This window comes from Periplaneta americana, chromosome 7 (genome assembly GCF_040183065.1).
Source record: "Periplaneta americana isolate PAMFEO1 chromosome 7, P.americana_PAMFEO1_priV1, whole genome shotgun sequence".
In the NCBI taxonomy this organism is placed as follows: Eukaryota; Metazoa; Arthropoda; class Insecta; order Blattodea; family Blattidae; genus Periplaneta; species Periplaneta americana.
In genome coordinates, this window is record NC_091123.1 from 68,420,740 (window position 1) to 68,448,229 (window position 27,490).

Genomic DNA, 27,490 nt, shown 5'->3' on the forward strand with positions numbered 1-27,490 from the left:
TTTTTGAAACGAAATTGAGAATATCACCATCTTTAGGGCAGTTTATTGCACCCTAATCTCCCAAGTACTCATCTTTATGAGTTTAATGAGAGTAGAGCAATAAAAGCTTTACAAACTTGTGGCATCCTTACTGATGATCTATGGATATCGGAAAACATTCTGAATCATTCACTACAATTTTAGCCAGTTATTCACGTGCTGTTGCGAGTAAAAGTGCCTCTTAGCCATGAAGATGTCACAAGGGCAGTTGCTTTGGTGTAGAATGGACGCAGCCTTCATTATGTGGCTCAAGACATCAGAGCATCGCTTGGTAGCATTCATAGTGCAATGCAATGTTATAGGAAACTTGGAACATATAACAGGATACTGGGATCAGGCTGTAGGAGGAGCACAAGTGCCAGGGATAACAGATTTCTCACTCTTCAAGTTCTGCGTGATTGCCATACCATAGCAGTACAGACGAGAAACTGATTGGGAAATATCAGACATGTGAGAGTGAGTGAGCGGACAGTGAGGAGGTGGTTTTCAGAAGCTAATCTTCTGTCCTGAAGACCTGCATATGGACCCCAACTCGAGGCACGACACAGGGAACTGTGCCTTTGTTTTGCGAGGCAGCACCACAAGGGTTATGCTCCGGAGCAATGAGCCTCTGTTCTTTTCACTGATGAGAGCTGCTTTAACCTGAGGTCTGCTGATGGACGAGAAAGGGTGCGGAGAAGGCCTGGAGAGATACTTTCCCGTTGATTTCTCCTCGAGGACTCTGTTTGGGGGCAACTCAGTAATGGTGTGAGCTGACATCAGCAATGTAGCCCGCACTGGCTCGTGTTCGTCGATCGCAGGACCCTCAATGCACAAAGATACATCGACCATGTGATGCCCTTTACACTTTTCATTGGCCAGAACTTTATATAGTCATGTATGATAATATCCGTCCGCATATTGCTAGTTGTGTTGTGCAGTACCTACAAGAAGTTGGGATACGAACCCTAGAATGGGCAGTTCGTAGTTCTGACATAAATCCTATTGAGCATGTGTAGAACATGCTCGGAAGGAATGTCCAATGGCGTGACAACACCTTGGCGCAGCTGAGGGCAACGTTGCTGAAGGAGTGGGATCTCATCCCCCAAGAGGCCCTCCAACAGTTAGTGGGCAGTATGCCTCAATGCTTAGAGGCTGACAAAGATGCCAGGGGCAGAAATATCTGGTTTTATAGTCGCGACGCTGTTATTCCCAGCGTGATTCCTCCTCTTTGCTTACATCTTAGGAAATGAAGGCTCTAAAAAAATCTAGGTAGGTAGTATCGTTCGCCATTTTTGTTCTTTCGTTGCCGAGCTACCAGATGAGGGATCTATTTGCCACACCGTTAAACATTATCATGTCGTAGCTCCTATGATAATAAATCAAACGCACTGTAATTCAACAAATAATTGAACGGCAAATAACGTCCTCGTGTGCTTTCTGCGAACGCCAACGAAAGAGCCAAAATGGCGGGCGATTATATATTAAGTATTTATCCAGTCTTAGGAAATGATTAACATCTTCATCAGCGAATCACAAGAAGCACACGTTTAAATGTAGCCGACCTGCAACGTAATTGGCTGCTGGAAATTAGAGCGACAGGATTATAGTGATTAGTGACCTCAAAAGGTGCAGTGTAAACATTAACTTTGTTTTCATTGGCCTTAAACTGACAAAATCGTGATGAGGGGTAATTTCAAAATTTCAAGATCTGCGAAAGTTACAGAAAATTTTTAGTTACATGCATGTTGCTGATAATGTTTCAGTATTTTTTTTTTATAATCAGATATGTTGTTTTCATAAAATTATCATAAATATTTGAAGGGAAATATTTTTTGTTGTAATAAATTAAAGTTTTTATAAAAATGTGAAATGTATCGCATTTTTTGCCAGTCAGTGTATTATGCCCATAACCTACCACACAGTTCCTCCACTCTTCTCTGTACTATTTGTACTTTCAAACTAACCTGTTTTTACCTAACTCATCCCCCCACAACAGCACCTTCTCCATTCCCTTTCCAATATCACACATCACTTTCAATAAATTCCGTGTGTCATTCATGCCCTACTAAACTTTACCTTTGTTTATATTCTGTACACTTTCACTATATTTTTCTCTACACTACTTTTGTTCCTTACCCTTCACTATAACACATTTTGATTTTCCTCATGCTATCACTTTCCATATATATACTACCAAATTTTCACTTTACACTTAATATTATTGTTGTTGTTTAATCAACTGTCCGAAGACAGGTCTGAACCTCACAAGTGTTGCCAAGAAGTCACTACTTATGAGGCAACTAGGCCACGAGATAATGGGATAGTGGCTAGTTCCTTTCCCCCCACACTTAATATTATGGATCTTTATTTCACTACTCTTTTTCTCACTTTAATCACCATTCCTCACCCACTATTTACTCTTCCTCACTATTGCCATTTGTACCCTTGTCTCCTGCATCATTGCTTTTTTGCCTTTCTTTTTATGCTTTCCTTCATTAAAAACTTGCCCAGACATGTTCAAACATTTTTAACAAGAGCCAGAACAGGTCACATTGTCACTCAATTGTACCTACACCGATTTCACATTTCTGATAATCCTACTTGTCTGTGGTGTAATAATCATGATGAAGATCTGGAACACATTCTTCTATACTGTCCATCCATAAAAGAAGTAAATTAAAATCATCAATACCAGTTGCAGAAGAGACAGCTCTGCAGTATATATTGACTACACCCCAACTCTGGCTACTAGCAACAGGCATCTATAATGAACACCGATCAAAATACCCCTCATTTCTCGTGAAAAACAACAACTGAATAGACTACAGTGGACTATAGTGGACTTTATGTTGTCAGTAAACAGCTGGATACATTAAGAAGATTGATTGATTCTTTAAACATCAGTTTCTTAAACTATAATTGGATACTTTAAAGCAGAAAGGTGCAAAGTGCCAAAATCATAGAAAACGAAATTATTATGCAGAAAAGTGCAATGTGTCTGGGAGGATGATTTATGAAAGCGGCTACATCCAGTTGTGTTTCTTAAGTGAGATATTTAGATGTTACGTTGCCAGCACCACGCAGTTTCAGACGGTAAGCGCCCTATTGAGCTGCATCATAGAATACAATGGATCTTCAACAGGTCATGTTTGTGCCCAAACTTACACAAAGCGAAATGTTTTACAGATGTCAGCTTTCACGTTATAACTTTGGAGTTTATGTATGTGATACAATGCAGTCTTATATGTGTATGTGGGATGAAAGCATAGGGAGTAGAGGTGCCAATGAGATTGCCTCGTGTGTACTAAAACTGATGAATATGGACATAACAAACAAGAAGAATCTGATAACTGTGCAGTTGAAAACAAAAATCGTGTAATGATTTTCATGTGTCTCTTTTCAGTTGCCATTGGTTTATTTGAGCACATAGAACAATGTTTCCTTCTCAGCGGCCATAGTTTCTTGCAATGTGATTCTGATTTCGCTTTGATTGAAAAGCAACAGAAAGTGACAAAAGCCTTCATTCCTAATGACCTGCTTAAAATCGTACAAGACTCGGAAGTTGTAAAACCATTTCAAACCGTTTCAATGCTAGAGTCATATTTCCTTAATATGCAAGATGTTGCTGATCAACTAATATCCATCAAGAACTTGAATATTTCTAAGGCATGTTGCATTCAGTATGATGTTAGTAAAGGAGGTAGTGTTTCTGTGAAATAGTCCCATGATAATGAAGCAGTGCATACCATTAAAGTGCTTAAAAAAACCTGAAAGATGTGCAGTCAGCATTGTTTCAAGTTAAAGCATGAAATAGGGAAATTACTGAAGAAAAGAAGGGGCATCTACTAGCAATGACTCCCTATCTTCCAAATGAGGAGCATAGGCAGTTCTACAGGCAGATCTGTGAGTAAAAATTGCTCCAGAATAGGAAAAAATAGGTATTGGACTTTGCACCATTCTACTGCAACTGTACCCATTACTTAACCCTTTTCACAATCTGTGTTATATAATTAAATATGGAGAAATAATGTCTTTACATACCACAAGTATTAATGAGTAAACACTGTATTATTGCTGTTTTCTATCAGTAAAACAAACATGACACAAATATGTGTACAATTATTCTTATAGCTAAATTTTTATCTTATCTCCAATGTTTCATTTTGGCACTTTGCACCCTTCTACTTTAAAGTATCCAATTTTTCTGTCCTTGATTTTCTCTTATCAAAATACCGCTAGGTGAAGACTCGCTTCCCCTCCTAGTCAAGTCCAGCTGTTTATCGATCTCACTAACCTTATTTTTCTGACCTTTCTTTCCTGTCGCTTCTCCTTTCTTGCTCAGCTGACACATCAGCACTCTATTATTATGCCGTACGATAGTTCTTTGGCCTTGTCCTCCTCCTATTATCTGCTTAGCTGGCGATGAGAACATGTGCTCCGAATCTTCCAGCTGCTCACTATCAGTCACTGCTTTCGCCGATTTTGCTGACTCATTTTTACTTCCTGCTCGTCTGAAATTAACAATTAACTTGCGTCTCTTGTTACTCCATCTTGTCTATGTTTTCGATTCTTGCTATTCCACCCATTCTTTCTCTTTCTGTTTGTTTCACTATCTTCCTAATTTCCATGTTTAATTCATTTCTTTTCTTATCCATGTTTCCTGTCTCCAAGTCAGTGCTGTTCAAGTTCTCTAGGCAGAATTCCAAATCAAACAGCTCGTCATTCATTTTCAGTTTGTTTTGCTACAGTCCAGCAAAATGCCCGTTATTTTTAGCTGCCTACATAAATGGCAGCAATAGTCGTCTCCTACATCTTATTTCGTAGTTGCAGTCCAGTTCTAGTCTTATTTTTGAATTTCTTAGATTTATTAGTTTGTTCAAAATTCTTTCCTTCATTAGCACATTTTTACATCTTATTATTGGTTTATTAATACCCTTCCACTGAAGGATTGACAGCAAAAACCATTAAAAAAAACTGTCCCCCCACATTTCTCATACAATAAAATAATCTGACATATTTTATAAAGGTATTCATATATCTACCAACTTTGGTAACTCTGTTCTCTTTTATATGGTTTCATGGAAATAATTTTTTTTATCATATTTCATTCACATTATGAACTGTATTAACATACAAATAAATACTTTATAAGTGCTTTATTAAATTAAAAACTTAATGTTGAAATGATTTCCTGAACAAGAAAAACAATATTGTTATGTTTATATTTTTTCTTTCTAATTTGTATTTTTCAGTCTTTGAATTCTTGGCACAACAGGCATATCAAGTACCAAAAAGTAATTATTCTAATAACAACACAATAACTTTGTTCAATAAAAAGAATACATATTATAAAAAGAATACATATTATTATTATTATTATTATTATTATTATTATTATTGTTATAGCTGCTTTCAACCATCACACCCACTGCTATTGTCATCTCCTGCCGCATCAACATTCTCCTCATTCTGATGACTTGCTTTTTTTTAATCTGGTTCATTTTGATGATCATTTATTTGTAAAACGAAATATTTAACCAATAACATCGATAATAACAGCCAATATGGCGATGAAACAAAATAAAACAACACTAATGCCGTCTTCATGTTATTTTCTAACATGAACTGGATAAGTTTGTGACTTGTCTGTCTTTTGCTAGAAAGACGTTGGACTAATCCACTTTTTGCAGAAACACTACATTATCAAACACTCATTTCAATGGTACAAATTTGGTTTTTGTAGAAACTTATGCAATACACATGCATTAAGTGTGTAACAGAATCTCAGAAACTGGGGAAAAACAAGGCGAAAAACTCGACTTCGCCTCGTTTTTTCAAACTGTTCCTTTGATTCTGTTATAATGCACTTATCACACTTGTACAGCAACTATTAACTAATGGTGGGCACTGGCACGCTTCACACATGTTGGTTTCTTATCCAATACTGATCCAGTTGTACGAAATTTATTTACTAAATTGTAAATCATTGCTTTAGAAGCCTCTGGCGAATCGGGGAATAACTAATGGAAGTTTGTTACAACTATTCTTCAAGATTCGTATTTCACAAAGTTGTCGTAAATAAACACTTGTTGATCAAGGCTATATTTCATAATGGACACACTATAGTACCAGTACTCTAAATGTATGGTATACAGTTGCACCCTCACTGTGTGAACGTGTTCACAGAACTGAACACGAATGTATGCGAAGAAGAGGCCTTATCACTGCGATGGCACAGCAGTTACTACGTATACGACTTTCTGCTGATGCAAGTCTAGCCCTGGCTGACTCACTCTGTATATGGAAATTACAGTAATTGATATTGATTATTTTTGTAAGAAACTATTAATAGTTCATCTTGAGTCTTGCGTACACTACTTTTAACACTTTATTACAGAAGACTAATAAATGGACAACTTACTAGTGTTATATATTTAAGCACATGGGCTTACAGCTGTTTCAGTATGTACACCATCGTCAGAGCCCACTGGATCATAGCGTCATCTTGATATCACTGCCTGTTGTAAGGGTGTGTTTGTGTGTTATAATGTGGAGTCAAATAGTGAGTGTGTTCTGAAATTGATTTGTGTGTTGAGAATTTGATTTGGGTGTGTTTTAGTGTGTCTGTATATTTCATATTGTTCTAGTGTGTTGAGTTTTTGGTTTCTGGGTTGGATGCATTTATGTTATTGTATGTATGGTTAGCATTAGTTATGTGTTCGGCATATGTAGATGTATTGTGTCCTCTGGTTATTGCTTTAATGTGTTCTTTGTAGCTTGTTTGGAATGATCTGCCTGACTGTCCAATGTAGAACTTGTCACAACTATTACATGTGAGTTTGTATACGCCTGTGTAGTTGTATTTTATTTGTTTGTGTTGTTTGTGTGTTGAGGTGTCTTTATAGTGTGTTTTCTGTTCTGTATGCTATGTTGTATTTCTGCTTTCTGAATGAGGATGCGATCTTATGTGTGTTTTTGTTTTCATATGTTAGTGTGATGTATTTCTTGTGTTCTTGTGTTTGTGTTGTATTTTGTGTGTTTTTGTGTTTGTTAAGTTTTTGTTTTGTCTTCCTTATGATGTTGTCCATTATGTTTGGATTGTAACCTTTTTCTTGTGCTATGTATTTGATTCTGTTCACTTCTTCATTGTAGTGTTGTTGGCTCATGGGTATGTTGAGTAGTCTGTGTACCATTGCCCTGAATGCAGCGTGTTTGTGTTGTATGGGGTGGTTGGATGTGTTGTGTATGTGTGTGTGGTGGTGGTGCTATTTTAATATAATGCCATTGCCTGCATTCTTACCGTAAATTCAGGTTCATCTTCTTGAGAAACAATTTTTCTCTTCTTCCCCTTCATCCCCTTCTTCTCCTCTGACTCAAAGTCTCTTTTGGGGTTGGCACAAACCTTCACTTCGATCACTCTTCGGCCCAAAATTTCTCGACTAAACAAAAGTACACAATGGTATCAATGGCCTCTGGTTATTTGACAACAATCTTATTGTAAATGATCTCATATAATCACCATATCACTGATACTATTAGAATAGGAAGCCTGGAATAGTGAAATGTACAAGATTTAAAAATATGATTCGAAAATAAAAAGACCAAACAAAAAGCGAAATATAGCTAATTAGGTACATCTGTATCAAACCTACGTATTTTATAAGATGCTGATTTAGTTCTAATTCAAGAGAGATGAAATATACAAAGAAAATTTTTAATTACACAAGATATCAACAAGATTAAGAGCATGCAGTAACATCACAGTTAAGGCTACTACTGCTAACTGTAAAAGTGATAGTTTTAACCCTCTGCTGGGCACGTGGGGTCCTTTGAGACCCCATAACCCATTTGCCAATACACGTAACATTTTTAATGTGCCCAACAGAGAGTTAAGTCTTAACCTCATGCTAACATGTGGGCCTCCAGGGCCTGTAATAGGGTTAATTTAACTTCATTAATAAAATTTTTACAGAATGTCTGTTTCTCGAATGATAATTGTCACACTTCTCGGCAATTATCTTTTAAAATATAGAATTGTAACTGAAAGAAATGTTCTTCAGCAAATGAAAAATTTCAGTTACTTACTAGAAATAATATATTTCGGAAAAAAACTTACAAAAAATTTGCAAGGACAAAAAAGATACACACCTAATAATTTTAGAGAACAGTAATTACTAAGTCAAATCTAAGAAAACGTGATATAGATCCTTTCATAACTACTATAATAAAGTAAAATGCAGTCAAGAGAAATGTAATTAATTTGAAATGCCACAAAAAAAAAAAATAAACAAATAAAGAGCAAAACTATATCTATACATACAGTATCAGCATAAAAAAATGAAAATTGAAATGATACATAGAATTAAAAGATGTACACATCTTGAAAGAAAGAACATAAGATTAATTACCGAACATAGCAATACCCATGTAAAGACAAAGACTACAACAGACTGAACAGTCTAACCCTTCTTAAGGACACAGAGAAGAATTAAATGCTACACCAATTTATTCATTGTACTGTATGATACTGATACACCCTACACAGTTCATAGTACAGTGGAACCTCAATGCATCATTCCCGTTATCTTCGTTTTCCCGTCTTTTTTGTTTTGGTCCCATATAAACAATGCTATTTTTTCCTAATTCCATCATTCCTCAAACAGTCGTTTTATCACATCGATCATTCAATGACAGTCCCGACACAATATTTTCCTGCATGGATAGCTTTCTTTTACTTTGAAAGTGTGAACTTTCTGCTTTCCATTATTATCTTTGACGCAAGAAGATTGCGATCTCGAGACTGCATCAAAATTCGCGGAGGAACACAAGATGTATTATGCTGCAATGACATGTAATGTGATTCGTCATCTTAGTTTAACGCACGAACTCTCCACGTGCATTTAGAATAGTCTGTTAATACGGAAATTAGTTACGTGTGTGATGTGTGCTATGAAGACAGACATTAGATTCTGGAAAGAAATGCAATTTTACCGTAACTTACTGATTAGTCCGATTTTTCTGCATACGAACAATATGGAGGTAAATAAACACTTGATATTATTATGAAATGTATTACGCAGTTGTCTTATCTAACGTGATTTGTCATTTTAATGCTGCAACTTGTTTAGAGTCGGCTGTGCTACAACACAGACGCCGATCTCCACAGTGGCATGTATCTCTGTTCATTGTTTATGTTCACTATATTTTTATTTGCTTAGATACGTACAGGTGAAGTATCTTTGTAGAAGAGCTAGAGAAGTCTCAGCCATTATTTTCATGCGATGTGGTATAGGCCTAATTTGTGACGCATGTTCTAGTTGCATGGAATGCAACAATATGAGAATGGATTTGTGGTAACACATATCTCCATTCCGAATGTATCACGAATTAAGGTTAATGATTTTAGCATAATTTATTTCTGTCTAAATGATCAGCAACGACCAACATCTCGTAAGAAATTGCGCACTAATTTCTTACGCGTATGTCATCTTCATCACACGCATGACTTAGAACGACGGTGTAGGATGTGGTAAAAACTTCATTTTTTCTCTTTATCTCAGTATTGTTATCTGGTATTCACTATAGAATTCAAGTGTAAAATGTGCATGGAAGCTATTCACAGACTTTTTCTGCAAGAAATAGTGTAGATAATGTTCTGATAAAGGTACATTTAGTGTAATCAATAGACCATGAACTTTATGCACTAAAAAACCTGGAAATATGCATGCAACTATGCAGTAAAAACTGTCGAAATACTTACAAATGGCTTTTAGAGGTTTATTGCCACCCTCATATAAGCCCACCATTGGTCCCTATCCTAAGTAAGATTAATTCAGTCCCTACCATCATATCCCACCTTTCTCAAATACATTTTTTATATTATCCTTCTATTCATGTCTCGCCCTACCCAAAGGTCTTTTTCTCTCCGGCCTCCCAACTAACACTCTATATGAATTTCTGGATTCACCCATACATGCTACATGCCCTGCCCATCTCATACGTCTGGATTTAATGTTCGTAATTATGTCAGGTGAAGAATACAATGCATTGTGTAACTTTTTCCATTCTTCTGTAACTTCATCCCCCTTAGCCCCAATTATTTTAATAAGTACCTTATTCTCAAACACCCTGTTCCTCTCTCAAAGTGAAAGTCCAAGTTTCACAACCCTACAGAACAACCGATAACATAACTGTTTTATAAATTCTAACTTTCAAGTTTTTTGAGAGCAGACTGGATGACAAAGTTTCTCAACCGAATAATAACAGGCATTTCCCATATTTATTCTGCGTTTAATTTCCTTCCGAGTGTGTCATTTATATTTGTTACTATTGCTCCGAGATATGTAAATTTTTCTACCTTTTCAAAGGATAAATTTCCAATGTTTATATTTCCATTTCGTAGTAGTTCTGGTCACGAGACATAATCATATACTTTGTCTTTTCGGAATTTACTTCCAAACTTATCTCTTTACTTGCTTCAAGTAAAATTTCCGTGTTTTCTCTAATAGTTTGTGGATTTTCTCCTAACATATTAACATCATCTGCATAAACACGCAGCAGATACAACCCTTTCAATTCCAAACCCTCTCTGTTATCCTGACTTTCGTAATGGTATATTCTAGAGCAAAGTTAAAAAGTAAAGGTGATAGTGCATCTCCTTGTTTTAGCCCGCAGTGAATTGGAAAAGCATCCGACAGAAACTGGCCTATATGAACTCTGCTGTAAATTTGCACTAAAAATTTTAACATATGCAGTAACATTTTAGAGGTTTAATAATACGATATAAGTGAAAATAATTTAAAGTAATGTGTCAAGAAGCCATAATTGACAGAAGATGATTTTTCCATCAGTAGAAAAACATATGTCTTTAGGAACTCATTTCTTCAATAAATCTTTTCTTCTACTTTTTTCTATTGGCATGTCAGCTGTTACTTGTAAGCAGATCTTGGTACTTTGCTTGGTTGTGCAGTAAAACTTGCTGAAATGAAAATTTACACTCAACGAAACTTCATTGTCCCAGGTGTTTAAATATATTCAGTTTTATTTCTACTCTTATTAAATCAGAGCGCATTAGCACCATTGTCTTCATAGCAATTTCATGACCTCAACAATACACGACTTTATTGTCGTTGGTGTCTAAATACAGTAGCGTGCAAATTAATCCGAACAACATAATTACTTATGCAAAAACACTCAAACGGGATAAAAAAAAGGATCTAAGACATACCTCAGTAATCTATGTGGCCTCCCTTGTTCCTAATAACAGCTCTGAGACGATTTGGCATGGATTCCACTAATTTCCCACAAATATTCTTCATTTCTTCATCGCGAAACCATACACCAATGAGGGCAGAAATCATCTTCTCCTTTGTAGAACAATCCATTTTTTGCATTCTTCTTTTGCAAATTGACCACAAGTTCTCAATGGCGTTGATGTCAGGTGAGTTGCCTGGCCAGGGGAGTACCTGAATATTCTTCTTGTTGAAGAATTCTGTAGTTTTTCGAGACGTATGGCATGGTGCCAGGTCTTGTTGGAACACACCTCTGCCATCCGGAAATGATTTTTGCAGCTGGGGTACGATTCTGGTTTCCAATAAGTGAATATATTTGTCAGAATTCATCATTCCCTTGATAGGTATTAATGCTCCAGGCCCTTCATGTGTAAAACAACCCAAAACATTATTTTAGAGGGGTATTTGGGTGCTTGTTGGAGATGAGCTGCTGTTACTTTTCCGGATCCTTTCCGTATGTAAGAAACATGGTGGCCGTGGACCTCGAAATGAGACTCATCGGAAAAAAGTACATTCTTCCAGTCATTCACTGTCCAGTGTTGATGTAATTTTGCCCACATTAAGCGGTTTTTGCAGATAACAGGGGTTAGCAGTTGCTTCTTAATAGGCTTACGAGCCCTTCGTCCAGCTTCCAAAAGCCTACGCCGCACTGTTGTGACGTGAATATTTGCCCCAGTGGTAACCATTAACTCATGGGTTAAGTCGACAGCAGTCAGTCTAGGATTTAATTTACTTTTTCTGACAATTAAACGATCATCTGCAGGTGAAGTCTTCCTTTTCCGGCCACAGTTTCCTTTTTTCTGGGGTGTGATGGATCCAGTCTCCCTGTATCGTTTTATGATCGAATTAACAGTAGCCAAACCGATGTGACATTCTGCAGCAATTTGCCTCTGTGTCATAGAAGAATGCTCTGCTAATGTTATCATTTTAGACCGTTTTCGTGGAGTTGTATCCATTTGTGAAGACGACAGAATGTACACAGGATTGCAGTATTAATTCTTCAACACAACTGAAATGCTTATAAGTACAAAACGACAGGCAAAAATGTCACATATTATAAAAAAAATAGTGACAGACCTTCAACAATGGAATTACACGTACTACAAATGTCAATTAAAGCGGTATGAGCAGCTGTGAGGCCAACAATGACAGAAAATGTAAAAATATGTCTTGTTCGGATTAATTTGCACACTACTGTACATGCATTTTTGGTTCTACGAAATCAGAGTAAAAAGTGAAAAAGCCTGAATAACATCTAGAGGATGTGTATTTTCGTCTTGGCTCCTGAAACATTACACTTACATGACGAGTACGTATACACACATAACCTTATGTTAAAGTGGAAAATGACCCAACTTACAAACTATGGACAAGTATCCATTGTTGACGCAGTAATTTCATGTCCTCAACAGTAATTAACTAATTTTTGGTTTTATTTCTCACATCATTTTTACATTTCTTGGAAATTATTCTTATTTTGTCAAAAATAAATTTTGAAATTAGATAATAAATCAAGCAAAATAAGGAAAGATGTGAATATATGCATTTAAATATGCAAAACTAAAACTATATGTACATTTAAAAGGGAAAAACCCTCCAAATATGCATTTATGCAAAATAAAGTTGGCTTCATTCGAATGTAAAAACCCTTAATCAGTAAAGATCCACTTTTACTTTTTCAATATGCCAAATCAATAAAAACATGCAATTGCAAGAAGTTCCGTGGTTTGGTAATCAATAATCATTCAGTTGTTTATTTTATACCCTATTTAAGCAAACTTTTTTTTATCACACGTTCACAAACAATAATAAAGTTTTACGAGACATGTTCATTATGATTTTACATTATTTAAGATAACTGTTAAAAATTAAAATTATGTGGATATTTTTCTCTTAAATTGTCTAGGGCACAATGGAATGCATTCATAACTTTGTTGCGTCTAATAGCCTCCTGAGTCCTGAGACATTTGCTGTTTAATTTTTAAAGTTCAATATAATTCTACACTTAAAAAAAAAAAAGTCACTGATATGAGGAAAAATGATGAAAAAATTTTTCAGATTCCAGTCAAGGCACAAATGCAGGTATATTATACTATACTTTGAGTCTCTGCACATCTTGTATCATAATCTTGTATAAAGTATAATATAGTATACTATACTCTCAGGACTCAGGAGGTTGTAGCCTAAATACGATCATTTTTATGGTTTCTCAGTATAATCGTTTTCTCATATTTATCGTTTTTGTTCCCTGTTTCGCTAAAAAATGACGGATCGAGGTTTCACTGTAATTATTGCATTTCACTTCATATCACCAGTATCTATATGCTCTTTGAACTCTTGCAAAGTAATACTGATTTCAGATCTCATCCAGAAGCCATATTATCAAAAACTTCAAACTTACCCATTTTCAAGTGTCATAATCAAATTTGTTGGACGCTTATGACATGAAGTATAACACATAAATCGTATCAATTTGCGCACCATGTCGTCACCCAAACAGGGTACTCCATAAGGCACTATAACACTTCTGCGATTGCTTATTGGATTTATTTCATATGATGCATCACGATCCTCGCACCATATGACATGATCTGAGATATCTGGATTATCTGTAAAATAAAACAAAACGCATGGTTACATTTTCAATGACAGTTTGATTTTCCACTAATTCTCCTTGCATTCAGAAGCTAAAATATTTCCAGTATGTAACTACTGTCACCACCAGGTTTTGTACTTAAATTTCACCTAAACTGGAATATTTACTAAAATTAAAATTATTAATTGCTAATTGTTAATTTTTTATATAAACTTCTAAAAGTCCTAAATCTCTCTTTTTTAGCACCTAGAAATCTGTTCCCTATTAATAAAAATATGTTGGTGGACTGGTTAGCGCCTTTTTTCTGGGAATCACTCATTATTGTATGCTAATCAACTTACGGTTTAATGCAATGTATTCTTGCTCTGGTCTGGATGCATTATTAAATTAAAAATAAAATATGTGTTTAGTATATTTGCCATGTGGAGGCGTAAGAACAAGGGTTTCTCATAAATCTTGCTTGTAGGTATAGAAAAAATATTTTCCATTTCTTCATTTTTGGAGTAAAAACTTACTACTTATTAGAAAGAAAAATAGTTATCACGGCATGAGAATGGCCCACAAAATATTTAGTTGTTCTAATTACCAGACCTGAGCCTGAGGAGCCCTAAAAGATTTCAGCCTGAAACAAGCTCATGGGCCAGGTCAGGCTTAGGACCAGTGCTGATCTCTACTTTGAAGGTGGATAAGACCACAGAACTATGCCTTCAGTGTGCTCCATAAAAATTTACTTCGAGAAACAGACGAACACATTACTATCTATATTCACCCTAATAAAATCACACTTCAACCTTGTTTCCTCAGAAGGTAACAAGATAAATTAAATCAAAGATAGAGAAAATAAAAGAAAGAAACCAATTACTACCTCCTTACCTCTATTTATATTGTTCTTTTTCTCTGCATGATTCATGCAGCGTTCAACTGTATTTCTCAGATATTCACGGTTTTTGAAAACAAGTGTTAGCCTTATGAACAGATTCTTCTGTAGCACAGTATCTGCACTACACCCAAAGCCAATCTCGATCGGCCTGTTAAGGTCAATGTAAAGTTTCTCTTCTGTGTTGGAAAACTGGAAAAAATATATATATTATATTATACACAAACACACACTTAATATACACAGAACTTAGCCTGAACTGTAATATGAAACAAACGTTTCATATCACCAGTGATTTTTTACGAAGGCAATATAGAAAGAAAGACTAAACTTCCTCACATGAATTGGATGCACTTTTATATAAACGCCCTGGGATTTGTAGACATACCTAAAGATTTAAAGAGCATTAAACCAGTCGACTTGCGTAAGTTTGTACTTGATTCTCAAGTGATGTCTGTTTAAACCCTGTGAAAGGGGCGCACAATGAGCCTACTATAGATCCAAGTGCTTCACAGTGGTATAGGTCTCGCAAGTATGGATTACCGACGGAAGGAATGCGAATCAAACACTGCGATAAGGAAGAGTGGTCGACAGGAAAGGTCACGAGATAACTTGAATGATATTCAAGAGTACAGTCAGAAGAGAAATGACATCGATAGAATCAGTCTTGCATTGTGATAGTTACATTACAACTTTAGTTCATTCCATTGCATGTGAATACGTGTCTTGTATCGCACGGTATTATTATTTCATTCGTAAACATATGTTGTGCGTTTAATTAGCTTCGAATTTTTCTCTTGCTACGTTCTTTATTTCCACAGCGATGTCCTCAATTGTTCATCTTCTTGGAAGAGGCAGTACTTCCATAGGCTCGCACCTCTCCCCCCTCGGCGTGTCTACAGAGACACATCAAAACAGACAGCAACGCCATCATTGCTTTTCAGTAATCATTTCTTGCGCGAGCTATAGCTGATTGAGGGTGTACTCTGAGGCAACACCCTCCCAACAGAATATTATAAACTATTGTTTTTGCTTGCCCAACACACAATATTCTACCAATGAATGAATTGCTATAATAAAATTTCAACATTTTTATTTAGCATCTAATTTCTCATAACCGAGTCTATCCATAACTGAACTCTACAAGCTGCAAGTGAACTTAAGTTTCTCTCAAGAATAAGAATAAGAATAAGAATAATAATAATAATAATAATAATAATAATAATAATAATAATAATAATAATAATAATAATAATAATATGACAAAGAAGATTATTTGCAAACATGAATTTCCCTTCAAATAATGAATGAGAAAATAAGAAAAATAAAATAATCTAAAATACTCATAACAAATTGTTATATACTCACCTTCCATTTTGTTTCATTAGAATCATCGCCAAACGAGAAACGGAAGTTGTAACGGCCAGGATCAATTACATCTGACAAATTCTCGCACGTTGCATCATACATTACTACACCGCATGGCAACTCTTCCTGAAAAGCAAGTGTAAATTCAAATTAAGTTAAACTACACTTACCAAATACTGTTCAGTCACAGGAACTTTTTTGTCCAAGAGAGATAGATGCACCACAGCTTAAAGGACAATCAAGGAGTCATAGTTTACACATAATGGACACTATCAGAGGACTATTCAATAGTAAAATATTATAATCCAACAATTTTCAATGTCTTCATTCTCTATATCCTGATTTACTGATTGTAACCATACTATAGAATATTTCGACAATGCTGAACAATCGAATTACTCAATAGTTTTTAATAGTGTTTGTTACATCTCTTTCAATGAGTGAGTAATGGAAGCCTGCAGTCAAAAATTATATGTCATGTTGTAATTATCCCTCAACAAAGTAATCTCTGAAGATAAGCAATTAAAGACTTTAAATCCGTTTGACGCACACAAATTAAACTAACAATTACACCAAGCACCTTCACAAACAGAAAATGTTAAAAAAAAAACTATTCTAAAAAACAATTCATAATTAAAACCATTTAAATAAATATATAATATTAAGCTGCAGGGTAAAATGTAATTTTCTTAAAGTACTTCCATGTCATTTGTTAATATAATTTCAACATTACATTCTCATTATTACCATCATACAGTTCTAAGGTACAAAAATATCAGTAACAGAGAACGAACCGAATTCTATAACACTACAGGTATAAACATTGTGATGCTAGCCTAAAACGATTGTGTCCTTAAATGCAGTGTTCCAAGAAAGATAAAAATATGTGATCAATGAATCTTTTTGTAATACTTCCTAGAGTATCAAGAATAAATTGTGTGATGGTAGCATTGTTTAACATATGTTGTATTTCTACTTTGAAATCCATTTATTTCAGCAATTTCTTAGTTTTCCTCATTATACTCCTATCAGATGATATAGCTACATCAATTACCTGGAAGTCTTGGCACTATTAACATGGGTTAAAATATCTGGTTTATTTGCCTAACAAACAGAAAAAAATACAATCATATTTACTTTGTTTCTTGCTCTATGATTATTTTTTGTTGTTTGTTTTTAGCTTCATCCCAGTAGATCTTTCATTTATGCATATCAATGCCTCGATTCATAATAATCATATGACTTGTTATGTACAGAAAGTTTCTGAGATAATGTCATGACTGGGTCCCAACAGAAATATAATGTAATAGTTGTTGTTTAGTCAACTGTCCGAAGACAGATTTGAACTCCACAAGTGATACCAAAAAGACATCATTTCTGAGACAACTAAGCCATGAGATAATGGGGTAGAGTGGTCAGTTCCTTTCTCCTTCCATTGCATACATCGTTGACTAGCTACATATTACAGTAATCAGACTTCAGATGTATACAAACAATTTATTATTCTTCCTCTGACACATATTGTCAAGTGAGATGTATTGCCTGATAATAGATGTACAGTAGTGGCAAAAAAAAACCAGACCAACCCTTGTAGCTGATTTCAGAGCCTTGATCACTCCAGAGCACGATAGACTGGTAACTAAGACTTTCGTAGTTCGAATCCTGCCTGGGAAGGAAACTTTTTTTTGTTCTTTATTCAAATTTATTCCCAATACTTTTTGATTGCAGCGATATTTTACTACTTAATTAACTATTATTCCCAGAACATGAATTTTACCAGCAATCGAAAAGTATTGGGAATAAATTTGAATAAGAAACAAAAAAAAAAAAAGTTTCCTTTCCGGGCAGGATTGGAACCACGGAAGTCTTAGTTACCAGTCTATCATGCTCTGAAATAGCTACAAGGGTTGGACCGGTTTTTTTTTTTTGCCACTACTGTACATATCAAACAAATATAACATACGGTAAGGAGCAGAAAACAGCAGGGAGAACCATAAACTAATGAACATTAGTACAAAACCATATACAATGACAGGCCAGTATATATTTCAAATAACAAGGACTAAATAAAATAAATTATAACATAATGAGGAACAATTAAAACAATACACAGAATTAAAACGTTATTAATTTCATGAGGTTATTCTTCGAGATATTTCAAATAAAAAAAGTTTAATACAATTCTGCTCCTTTTTTCTTCCTTTTCGAGACAAAAATTGTTTCATATGAAAGCTATTCAATTAATTCCCAATATACTCTGTCAATTTAAGACAGCAGTGTATTATATATAATAAATCATTGAAAGAATTTTAGTTTTGTCCTTCAAATGTGCAGAAATATGATCTGAACAAATCTAACTTTTTGTTCTGCACATAAGTTTTAAAATGCAATGCACTGACAACTCTGATAAAGGTTATTTATTGCCTGGAGCTTCAGAATGCTAGCTAATTAAAGAAATGATACACTTGAACAGTTCATTCTTTATCTGTAATATTCTTTTACCCTTAAAACTAAAGAATAATGGTATTTTAAAAACAACTTCAAATCAGTGTCACTCTGAAAATATTGAGAATAGGACTCATGTTTATATGACATTTTTGCTGAGAATATCTTAGGAAATAAGTTCTGCAAGTGGCGGTAAATCGTCGTGAATCACCCTGTATAAATTAATATCTGTGTGTGTGTTTTATATGTCATACAGGCATATAGCTATGCATTGTCCTGCACCATGGCATTGTGGTCTAAGGCATCCTGTCTAGTGCTTGCATTACGAAATGCGCGCTGGTTCGAGTCTTCATGGGGAAAGAAATTTTCTCATGAAATTTCGGCCAGTGTATGGGACTAGTGCTCACCCAGCATCGTGATGCACTTGGGGAGCTACCATAGATAGCAAAATCCGGTTGTGAAAGCCAACTATAACGGTTGGGGGGATCATCATGTTAACCACATGATACAGCCATTCTGGTTGGATGATCGTCCACCTCTGCTTCGGCATGTGGCTGTGAGGCCAGCAGCCGGCTGGTCGGTCTAAGCCACGGATTATTATTATTATTATTATTATTATTATTATTATTATTATTATTATTATTATAGCTATGCATTATGATACATTGCAAGAATTCTCGGATGTTATAAAGCGTATAAACAATTTCTAATTCCATAATTCAGTGCTTTTATAACACTTGCCTGGGAAACAATATGTACAGCAGCAACCTGCTCCTCCTGGGGAATCTGGTTATCACTGAAAATAAAGAAGAAAAAATTACTTTCATTAGCAAGATTGCAGGTAATTTAATATGTTCTTAGGTTGAAAGAAAAAATGTATGTACAAAGTAATTAAAAATGTGTCCACATATAAGTCCAAAACTTCATCCAATCACAAAGTAAAAAAAATGCAGCAGCAGCAATAATAATAATAATAATAATAATAAAAGGTAAAAGGTAAAGGTATCCCTGTAACATGCCATGAAGGCAATTGGGGGGCATGGAGGTAGAGCCCCATGCTTTCCATGACCTCGGCACTAGAATGAGGTGGTGTGGTCGGCACCACGCTCTGACCGCCTTTTACCCCCGGGAAAGACCCGGTACTCAATTTTATAGAAGGCTGAGTGAACCTTGGGGCCGTTCTGAAAGTTTGGCAACGAGAAAAAATCCTGTCACCACCGGGGATCGAACCCCGGACCTTTCAGTCCGTAGCCAGCTGCTCTACCAACTGAGCTAATAATAATAATAATAATAATAATAATAATAATAATAATAACTCAAAACATTCTCAAGCTTCCAATTAGGTCATAAGTTGGTGATACACAGACATTTCGAGGATGTTCATCTTCCTCGCCTTCAGGGTTAACTGCTAATTAGAGGGATACTTTGCACCTTATTTATAGTGCCAGGGGGAGTAGTCGGCCGAGGAGCTGTGTGCTGAATGGCTCTCCATGTTATATGCGGTGCGGACAGCAGCGTGAACATGGCCGACGTGTTGTCTTGTGTTGTGCGGCTGATTGACCACAGGTCTCACAGTAGGCTCAGTGGGCGTGTTCTCATGTGTCCTCCATTGATGACGGCCCGTCTTCTGGGTGCTGAGAAATTTAATAGCCGGTGTCCACGCAGCGCTGAGTTGGAGACCCAGTCCCAGTTCAGGTTACTGCGTTCTGCCGCTATGGCCAGGGTTTCCTTCACTCTTCTATCCCAATGGCCCGAACATTTCGCCAGGACCTCAGTATTATTGAAATTAGCCCTATGACCTTATTCAATCCGGATTTTTCTGGCTGCATTAATCTGATGCTTCGTTGGTGTTCAGAAAGATGCGTAGGTATTGTACATCCAGTCTGGTCAACAGAATTTGTTACACAATTATGTGGCCAAAGAACACATCTTTCTGACAAAGATCTAATAATCCTGTATTATTTTCAGTATATGTAATGCCAAATCTTCCTGAACATCCCTAGGACCCACCAAATCTCTATCAAACAGAGTACCAGATCTTTCTCACAGGTAAAAGACAATCGGAGCACAGTGCCAGCTGCACCACTTTCTAGTGTAATGGCCATGAAAGCATGGTGCTCTACTTTTTTTCCCTTCCATGCGCCTTCATGTGTTAGGCAATAGAGGCCCACATGGTAGCAAGACGTTAACACCTCCTTTCCTAAATGATCAGGTTAACACCTCCACCTTCATAGACAATCAGGTTAACAACTCCACCTTTTCTACACAATCAGCATTAGTAGTGGTGGGTATGTATTCATTTAATTTAATTTAATTTATTTAAATTTAAACATACAGAATAAAGAATATAATTACAAACAAGAGAAATAGAAATAAAATAATACAATCAATATAAAAAAGGAGATACAGTAGTATTAACAAAATTTGAGACCGAATGAGCAGCGCTTGTGTTCAGTTGCAGTTCAGATATAATATTAATAGGCCTATAAGAGAATATAAAATAAAATAAAATAGGAAATAAAATTAAAATTACAGTTACAGAAATTATATAATACAATATTAATATAAGAGAAATATAGAAAATAATAATAAAAATAAATTAGTAAAATAAAATAGGAACTAAAATTTAATTACAGCGGCAATGGTATTATATAATATAATATTAACACTAGAGAAGAATAATATCGCACGTGAAAAGTAGGACTATATATATATATATATATATATATATATATATTTTTTTTTTTTTTTTTTTCAAAATTATAGAATATAAATATAATATAGGCTGTTCGTGTTTGCTGCCTTTATCCCTACGAAAATACGTGTTAAATTTTTTTAGTTTATTTTTCCTTGGTTATTTAACGACACTGTATCAACTACGAGGATACTTAAGAGTCGATGGGATCATAACACGTCATTTGTGACCGTGTCATCTCTGATATTGGTCATTATGTGTGACATTTCCGACAGTCTCATGTAACTGCAGGTGGTTTTTCTAATAAAACAATTTTTATCCATGTCTTTTGCGACAGTAGAAGATTCTTAAGAAGTCACAACTTTTCCCTCACACTTTTTCTAGTCTTGGGACTAGCTAACTTCCTTGAGGTAGGCAGTTTAAAAAGTTAAATTGTAAAATGATATGAAGAGTTCGCAGGAAAAACGATGAATGTCACATTTCTGATAAGGATTAGATAATGATCTAATTGAGTCTATAACTGCAAGATGTAGTGCTGTTTCTATAGAAAATGAAGGAAAGGATTACTGTATTCGTGGTGATAATTCTCCTTTTTACCATTTTTCATAAGAACAACATTAAATTTCGTAGTGATCCATTGAATTAGATAATGACATCAACCTTAACAAAACTGTGATATTCATCGTTTTTCCCGCGAACTCTTCATATTGAAAACAATGTTTCCAGTTTGTGCAGATGTGCACCTGTTTTCAGGAAACCTTTGATATATTGTTGTATTCGGACTCTTTTTTTCCCCGATTATTAATTAAAACAAACAAGTTGAGATGTGGTCTTCTTAGAAGGTCTGCGATTAAATCCTCCTACTGCATTGTTGGTTCTATGTCTTCTTTTCTACAGTTCCACACACTTATGGGTATTCTGTCATTTTCAAGCCATTGATTCACAAAGTAGTAGTTGAATTCTGTTACTTTCTGGCCATTAGGTGAATCTTACATGACATATGGATGTGAAGTCTAATCACTTGGTCCTCGTTGTAAGAACTAAACCCAAGTTTTGAACCTTACCCCAAATGCACTGGTAACAAAACAGAGACAGAGGAGCAGAAAGATAAATTATGGGTCTGTCGCAAATGACGCACTTGTTTATCAAGTTGTCGAGAGTAATATTATCACTTTCGGAATGACACACTGTCGCAAATGTCGCAGACTTGATGGGACTGTTGATAGCGATGAGGCTGAGGATTCGCCATAGATTACCTGACATTTGCCTTACATTTGGGAAAAATCCAATCAGATAATCACCCCAAGCAGGAGTGCAACTCCGAATCAGCAAGCAAGCAAGCACCTTAGCTGACTGGGCTATGCCAGTGGCTTAATTTTTATTACAGGTTGAGTAAACCTCAGGATCATAGTCTGACTGAATGGATTACATCAATGGAGAAAATCCATGACCGCATCAAGAACCGAATCTACAATCTTCCAGCTTTCAGTGTAATGCTTTAATCGCAACCTACAGTAGCGTGCAAATTAATCCGAACAACGTAATTACTTATGCAAAAACACTCAAACGGAATAAAAAAAAAAAAGGATCTAAGACATACCTCAGTAATCTATGTGGCCTCCCTTGTTCCTAATAACAGCTCTGAGACGATTTGGCATGGATTCCACTAATTTCCCACAAATATTCTTCATTTCTTCATCGCGAAACCATACACCAATGAGGGCAGAAATCATCTTCTCCTTAGTAGAACAATCCATTTTTTGCATTCTTCTTTTGCAAATAGACCACAAGGTCTCAATGGGGTTGATGTCGGGTGAGTTGCCTGGCCAGGGGAGTACCTGAATATTCTTCTTGTTGAAGAATTCTGTAGTTTTTCGAGACGTATGGCATGGTGCCAGGTCTTGTTGGAACACACCTCTGCCATCCGGAAATGATTTTTGCAGCTGGGGTACGATTCTGGTTTCCAATAAGTGAATATATTTGTCAGAATTCATCATTCCCTTGATAGGTATTAATGCTCCAGGCCCTTCATGTGTAAAACAACCCCAAAACATTACTTTAGGGGGGTATTTGAGTGCTTGTTGGAAACGAGCTGCTGTTACTTTTCGGATCCTTTCCGTACATAAGAAACACGGTGGCCGTGGACCTCGAAATGAGACTAATCGGAAAAAAGTACATTCTTCCAGTCATTCACTGTCCAGTGTTGATGTAATTTTGCCCACATTAAGCGGTTTTTGCACATAACAGGGGTTAGCAGTTGCTTCTTAATAGGCTTACGAGCCCTTCGTCCAGCTTCCAAAAGCCTATGCCGCACTGATGTGACGTGAATATTCGCCCCAGTGGTAGCCATTAACTCGCGGGTTAAGTCGACAGCAGTTAGTCTAGGATTTAATTTACTTTTCCTGACAACTGAACGATCATCTGCAGATGAAGTCTTCCTTTTCTGGCCACAGTTTCCTTTTTTCTGGGGTGTGATGGATCCAGTCTCCCTTTATCGTTTTATGATCGAATTAACAGTAGCCAAACCGATGTGACATTCTGCAGCAATTTGCCTCTGTGTCATAGAAGAATGCTCTGCTAATGTTATAATTTTAGACCGTTTTCGTGGAGTTGTACCCATTTGTGAAGACAACAGAATGTACACAGGATTGCAGTATTAAGTCTTCAACACAACTGAAATGCTTATGAGTACAAAACAACACGCAAAATGTCACATATTATAAAACAAAAAAAATAACGGTAGACCTTCAACAATGGAATTACACGTACTACGGATGTCAATTAAAGCGGTATGAGCAGCTGTGAAGCCAACAATGACAGAAAATGTAAAAATATGTCGTGTTCGGATTAATTTGCATGCTACTGCATATTACTGGGTCGTTTTTTCTATTACAGTAAAACCTGACTAAAGTGAAACCTGAATAAACCGGAAACCTGTTTTATACGTAATTTTCCTCTGGTTCCCTGAAGTTATAAGGCATTTTACACATTGTAATTTCAGTCCATTAGAGTGGGTGTGCTGTGAATGTATCCTTCAGTTTGTTAGAGACAATGACAGGGAAGGAACATAAAACTCTTAACCTAGATGAAAAAATCAAGCTCATAGAAACAAGTGAAATTCAGAAGCAACCTATTCTGCACCTGGAGGAATTTGCATTAACTGCAAATAATTCAGAACTAATATTATGCTTTTCATCAACAAAAAGTGTAACTGAGAAGGCTTTAGAATCCGGAAAAGTAAAGGGAAAAAAAACAATGTAGGATTTTTGGAAAAAAATAATACCCTACAGTTTTATAGCACTGAAGTACTTTTGACTTTTTTAATAAATAAAGTGTTGTATACTGCAATTACCTGTTTATTTTTCATTAAAGGTTTTCAAATTTAAATTTTCAATGCATGCACTGAAATAACAGCACAGAGGTATAAAAAATCAGTTAACCTTGCTTAAAATGGAAATCTCTTTGAAACGGATATTACATATTTTTGGTCTCAAGTACTTCCGAGTTAGACAGGTTTTACTGTAATATTAATGAAGTACTATGGTGGTTTTAGTACAGTATGTAATGAAATTTCAATATTAGATAAATTCTTGCAGCTCTGTATGTAAGAAACTGTTTCTGGGGAGGTTTTCATGTACAATTCTGAATTTTAAATTAACTGTTTATTAGAGTTCCTTGTAAGAACTTACATATTTCCCTGATTCTGTTCCACACTCGCAATATCAAATGTCTCCTCCCACTGAAAACAATAAAGATAAGAAAGAAGATAAAATAAAACAATATTACTGAAAACTACTACAATAATTCTGAAAGAGTACAAATTTCTGAACTAAAAAATATTTACACATACAAGCAGACACAAAGAAAGTTTCAAAGGATATTGCAAAATTCAAGATCCAAATAAACACACTTTACAATATTTACTTGGATTCTATTAGAATACTAAGCTAATATGTATTCTTCTGTCAACTCACATTTCAACATTTTCAACAAAATTCTCAACCATAAATAAAAAACTTTAAGTAGTGATATTTCCGTCTATGGATGAACTATTTCAAAATATTTATTTTAATTTGGTTTTGTAGACTTTTATTACAAAATATTTATTTTAATTTGGTTTTGTTGACTTTTATTTCAAAATATTTATTTTAATTTGGTTTTACTGGCAAATAGTTAAGCCATAGACGGAAATAATATCATTACTTAAAGCTTATTAATTGGCTTATCGGAACCATAATGTCTATAAAATAAATAAATAATAAAGAATATTTCACAAAAGTCCTTATAAAACACTAATTTCAGTGATCATGCAATATAATAAATGCTCACACTTGGCACAACAATGTGACAGATTATTGTTGCATAGTGAATTATGTTTAGTTTTGTAAATTTATCATCTTACTGATAAAAATAAAAATTCAAGAAGCAAGCACCCTTTCTCTTTCAATACTAAGTGAGATACATTTTTAAAAGAGAAAGTTAGGGAAAATCTCGCATATCAACCAACCCCTCATGGGTTAATTTAGAACTATAATTTATTTACATTCGTGTGTTGGATTGTACATTTCAGCTATTTTAAAGTATAGTAGAACACCATTTAACCCTTAAATTCGCAAAGTATCCTATAGGATACAATAGGTTAATAGGTTATACGCTATAATTTTAATTGTATGTATGTATGTATGTATTTAATGCTCAACCAGACTGATTCACCATCATTTGGTTTCTGGCAGACCAGTACAAAGTCCCCTTAGAGGATTTAAACAATAGGAAAAAAAAAATTGGTAGGAAAATTAAAATTTCACAACAGTATAATATTGTACGACATATAAAATGTGGACATTGCAATAGTTGTTTTCTTTGTAGTCTGACACGGTTTAATAAACTAGTGTGAGAAATGAAGTTTTGCCAATTTAAGGGTTAACCAAACTAAAGGGGGCAGAGCCATTTCAGATAATCCACGGGTACTATTTTCGGTAGTGAAAGAAAGACACTACAGTATTAATACCTTTAACAATCCCATGCAAAAACATGCATTTTACTATAATACACATACTCTCTTCACTTAGATGTAGCTAACATATGCCATATCTATTTTTAAATCTATCTAACCACCTAGAAGCAGCACTGAAATATTTTTGATCTTCCTTTAACATCTCCGATAATAATTGAGGCAGTTAGAAGCAAAGCGGTGTAAATGACATTTCTAAAAAAAATTATTTAAGTGCATCCAGGGTAAACTAAAGCATTTAAAATTTCAGTGGTAACCACATCGCACATTAACATTTAAAATTAAAACTTCACGGAATTTACGAATGTCTGGTAACTTTTAGCATTAAAGAAGACGAAAAATAGTAAATCACCTGGAGAAGATAACCTAAATTCAGAATTGTATAAATATGCAGGAGATCTATTTCAAGAAAGATTACTAAGATTTCTAAACAGAATATATCTGACTGCCACTTTACCGGAAGAATGGAAAAATAGTGTAATTATTCCCATATATAAAACAGGAGATAAACAGAATGTTGAAAACTATAGAGGGATTAGTATCCTCAACACATGTTATAAGATATTTAGTAGGATTTTAAATGAAAAATTAAAAAAACATGCTGAAACTTTCCTTCTGGAGTGTCAAAATGGCTTTAGAAAAGGAAGATCATGTGTAGATCCATTATTTAGTATCAAACTATTGTTGGAAAAAAGAAGAGAATTTAATTTAGAAACCCATATAGCTTTTATTGATTTTGTGAAAGCTTTTGATAAAGTCCGAAGAGACCTTTTATTCGACATATTACAAGAAAAAAATATTCCAAATTTGCTATTCCAAAATATAATAGAAATCTACACGGACAGCAAAATAAGTGTCAAAATAAATAACTGTATATCCGAAAGAAAATTAGTTAATAATGGAGTTCGACAAGGTTGTCCACTATCACCAACTTTATTTAATATTTATATAAATGAAATTATTTTAAAATGGAACCAAATCTACACATCAGGAATCAAAATAACCAGTGCTCTAACATTAAATACCTTACTCTATGCCGATGATCAAGTCATAATTTCCAATTCAGAGGATAATTTACAAAGAGGATTGTATACATTAAATGAAATATTAAAAGATTTTGGGATGGAAATTTCAGCACAAAAATCAAAAGTAATGGCATTTTTAGGACAAGACCCAGTGAGAAGTA

General features: G+C 35.0%; 1 protein-coding gene across 3 annotated transcripts in view; it reads right to left on the reverse strand.

Moving 5' to 3' along the window:
* The window catches only part of LOC138703190 (cellular tumor antigen p53-like), a 78,667-nt gene that overhangs the window by 16,548 nt on the left and 34,629 nt on the right, over window positions 1–27,490 (reverse strand). For all 3 annotated transcript variants that reach the window (XM_069830872.1, XM_069830874.1, XM_069830873.1), the window contains exons 9-14: window positions 24,983–25,032; window positions 19,340–19,394; window positions 16,154–16,279; window positions 14,782–14,977; window positions 13,714–13,921; window positions 7,322–7,460 (exon numbers count right to left, since the gene is read on the reverse strand). In XM_069830872.1, the coding sequence (XP_069686973.1) occupies window positions 7,322–7,460; window positions 13,714–13,921; window positions 14,782–14,977; window positions 16,154–16,279; window positions 19,340–19,394; window positions 24,983–25,032 (774 nt within the window). The remainder of the gene's footprint in view (window positions 1–7,321; window positions 7,461–13,713; window positions 13,922–14,781; window positions 14,978–16,153; window positions 16,280–19,339; window positions 19,395–24,982; window positions 25,033–27,490) is intronic.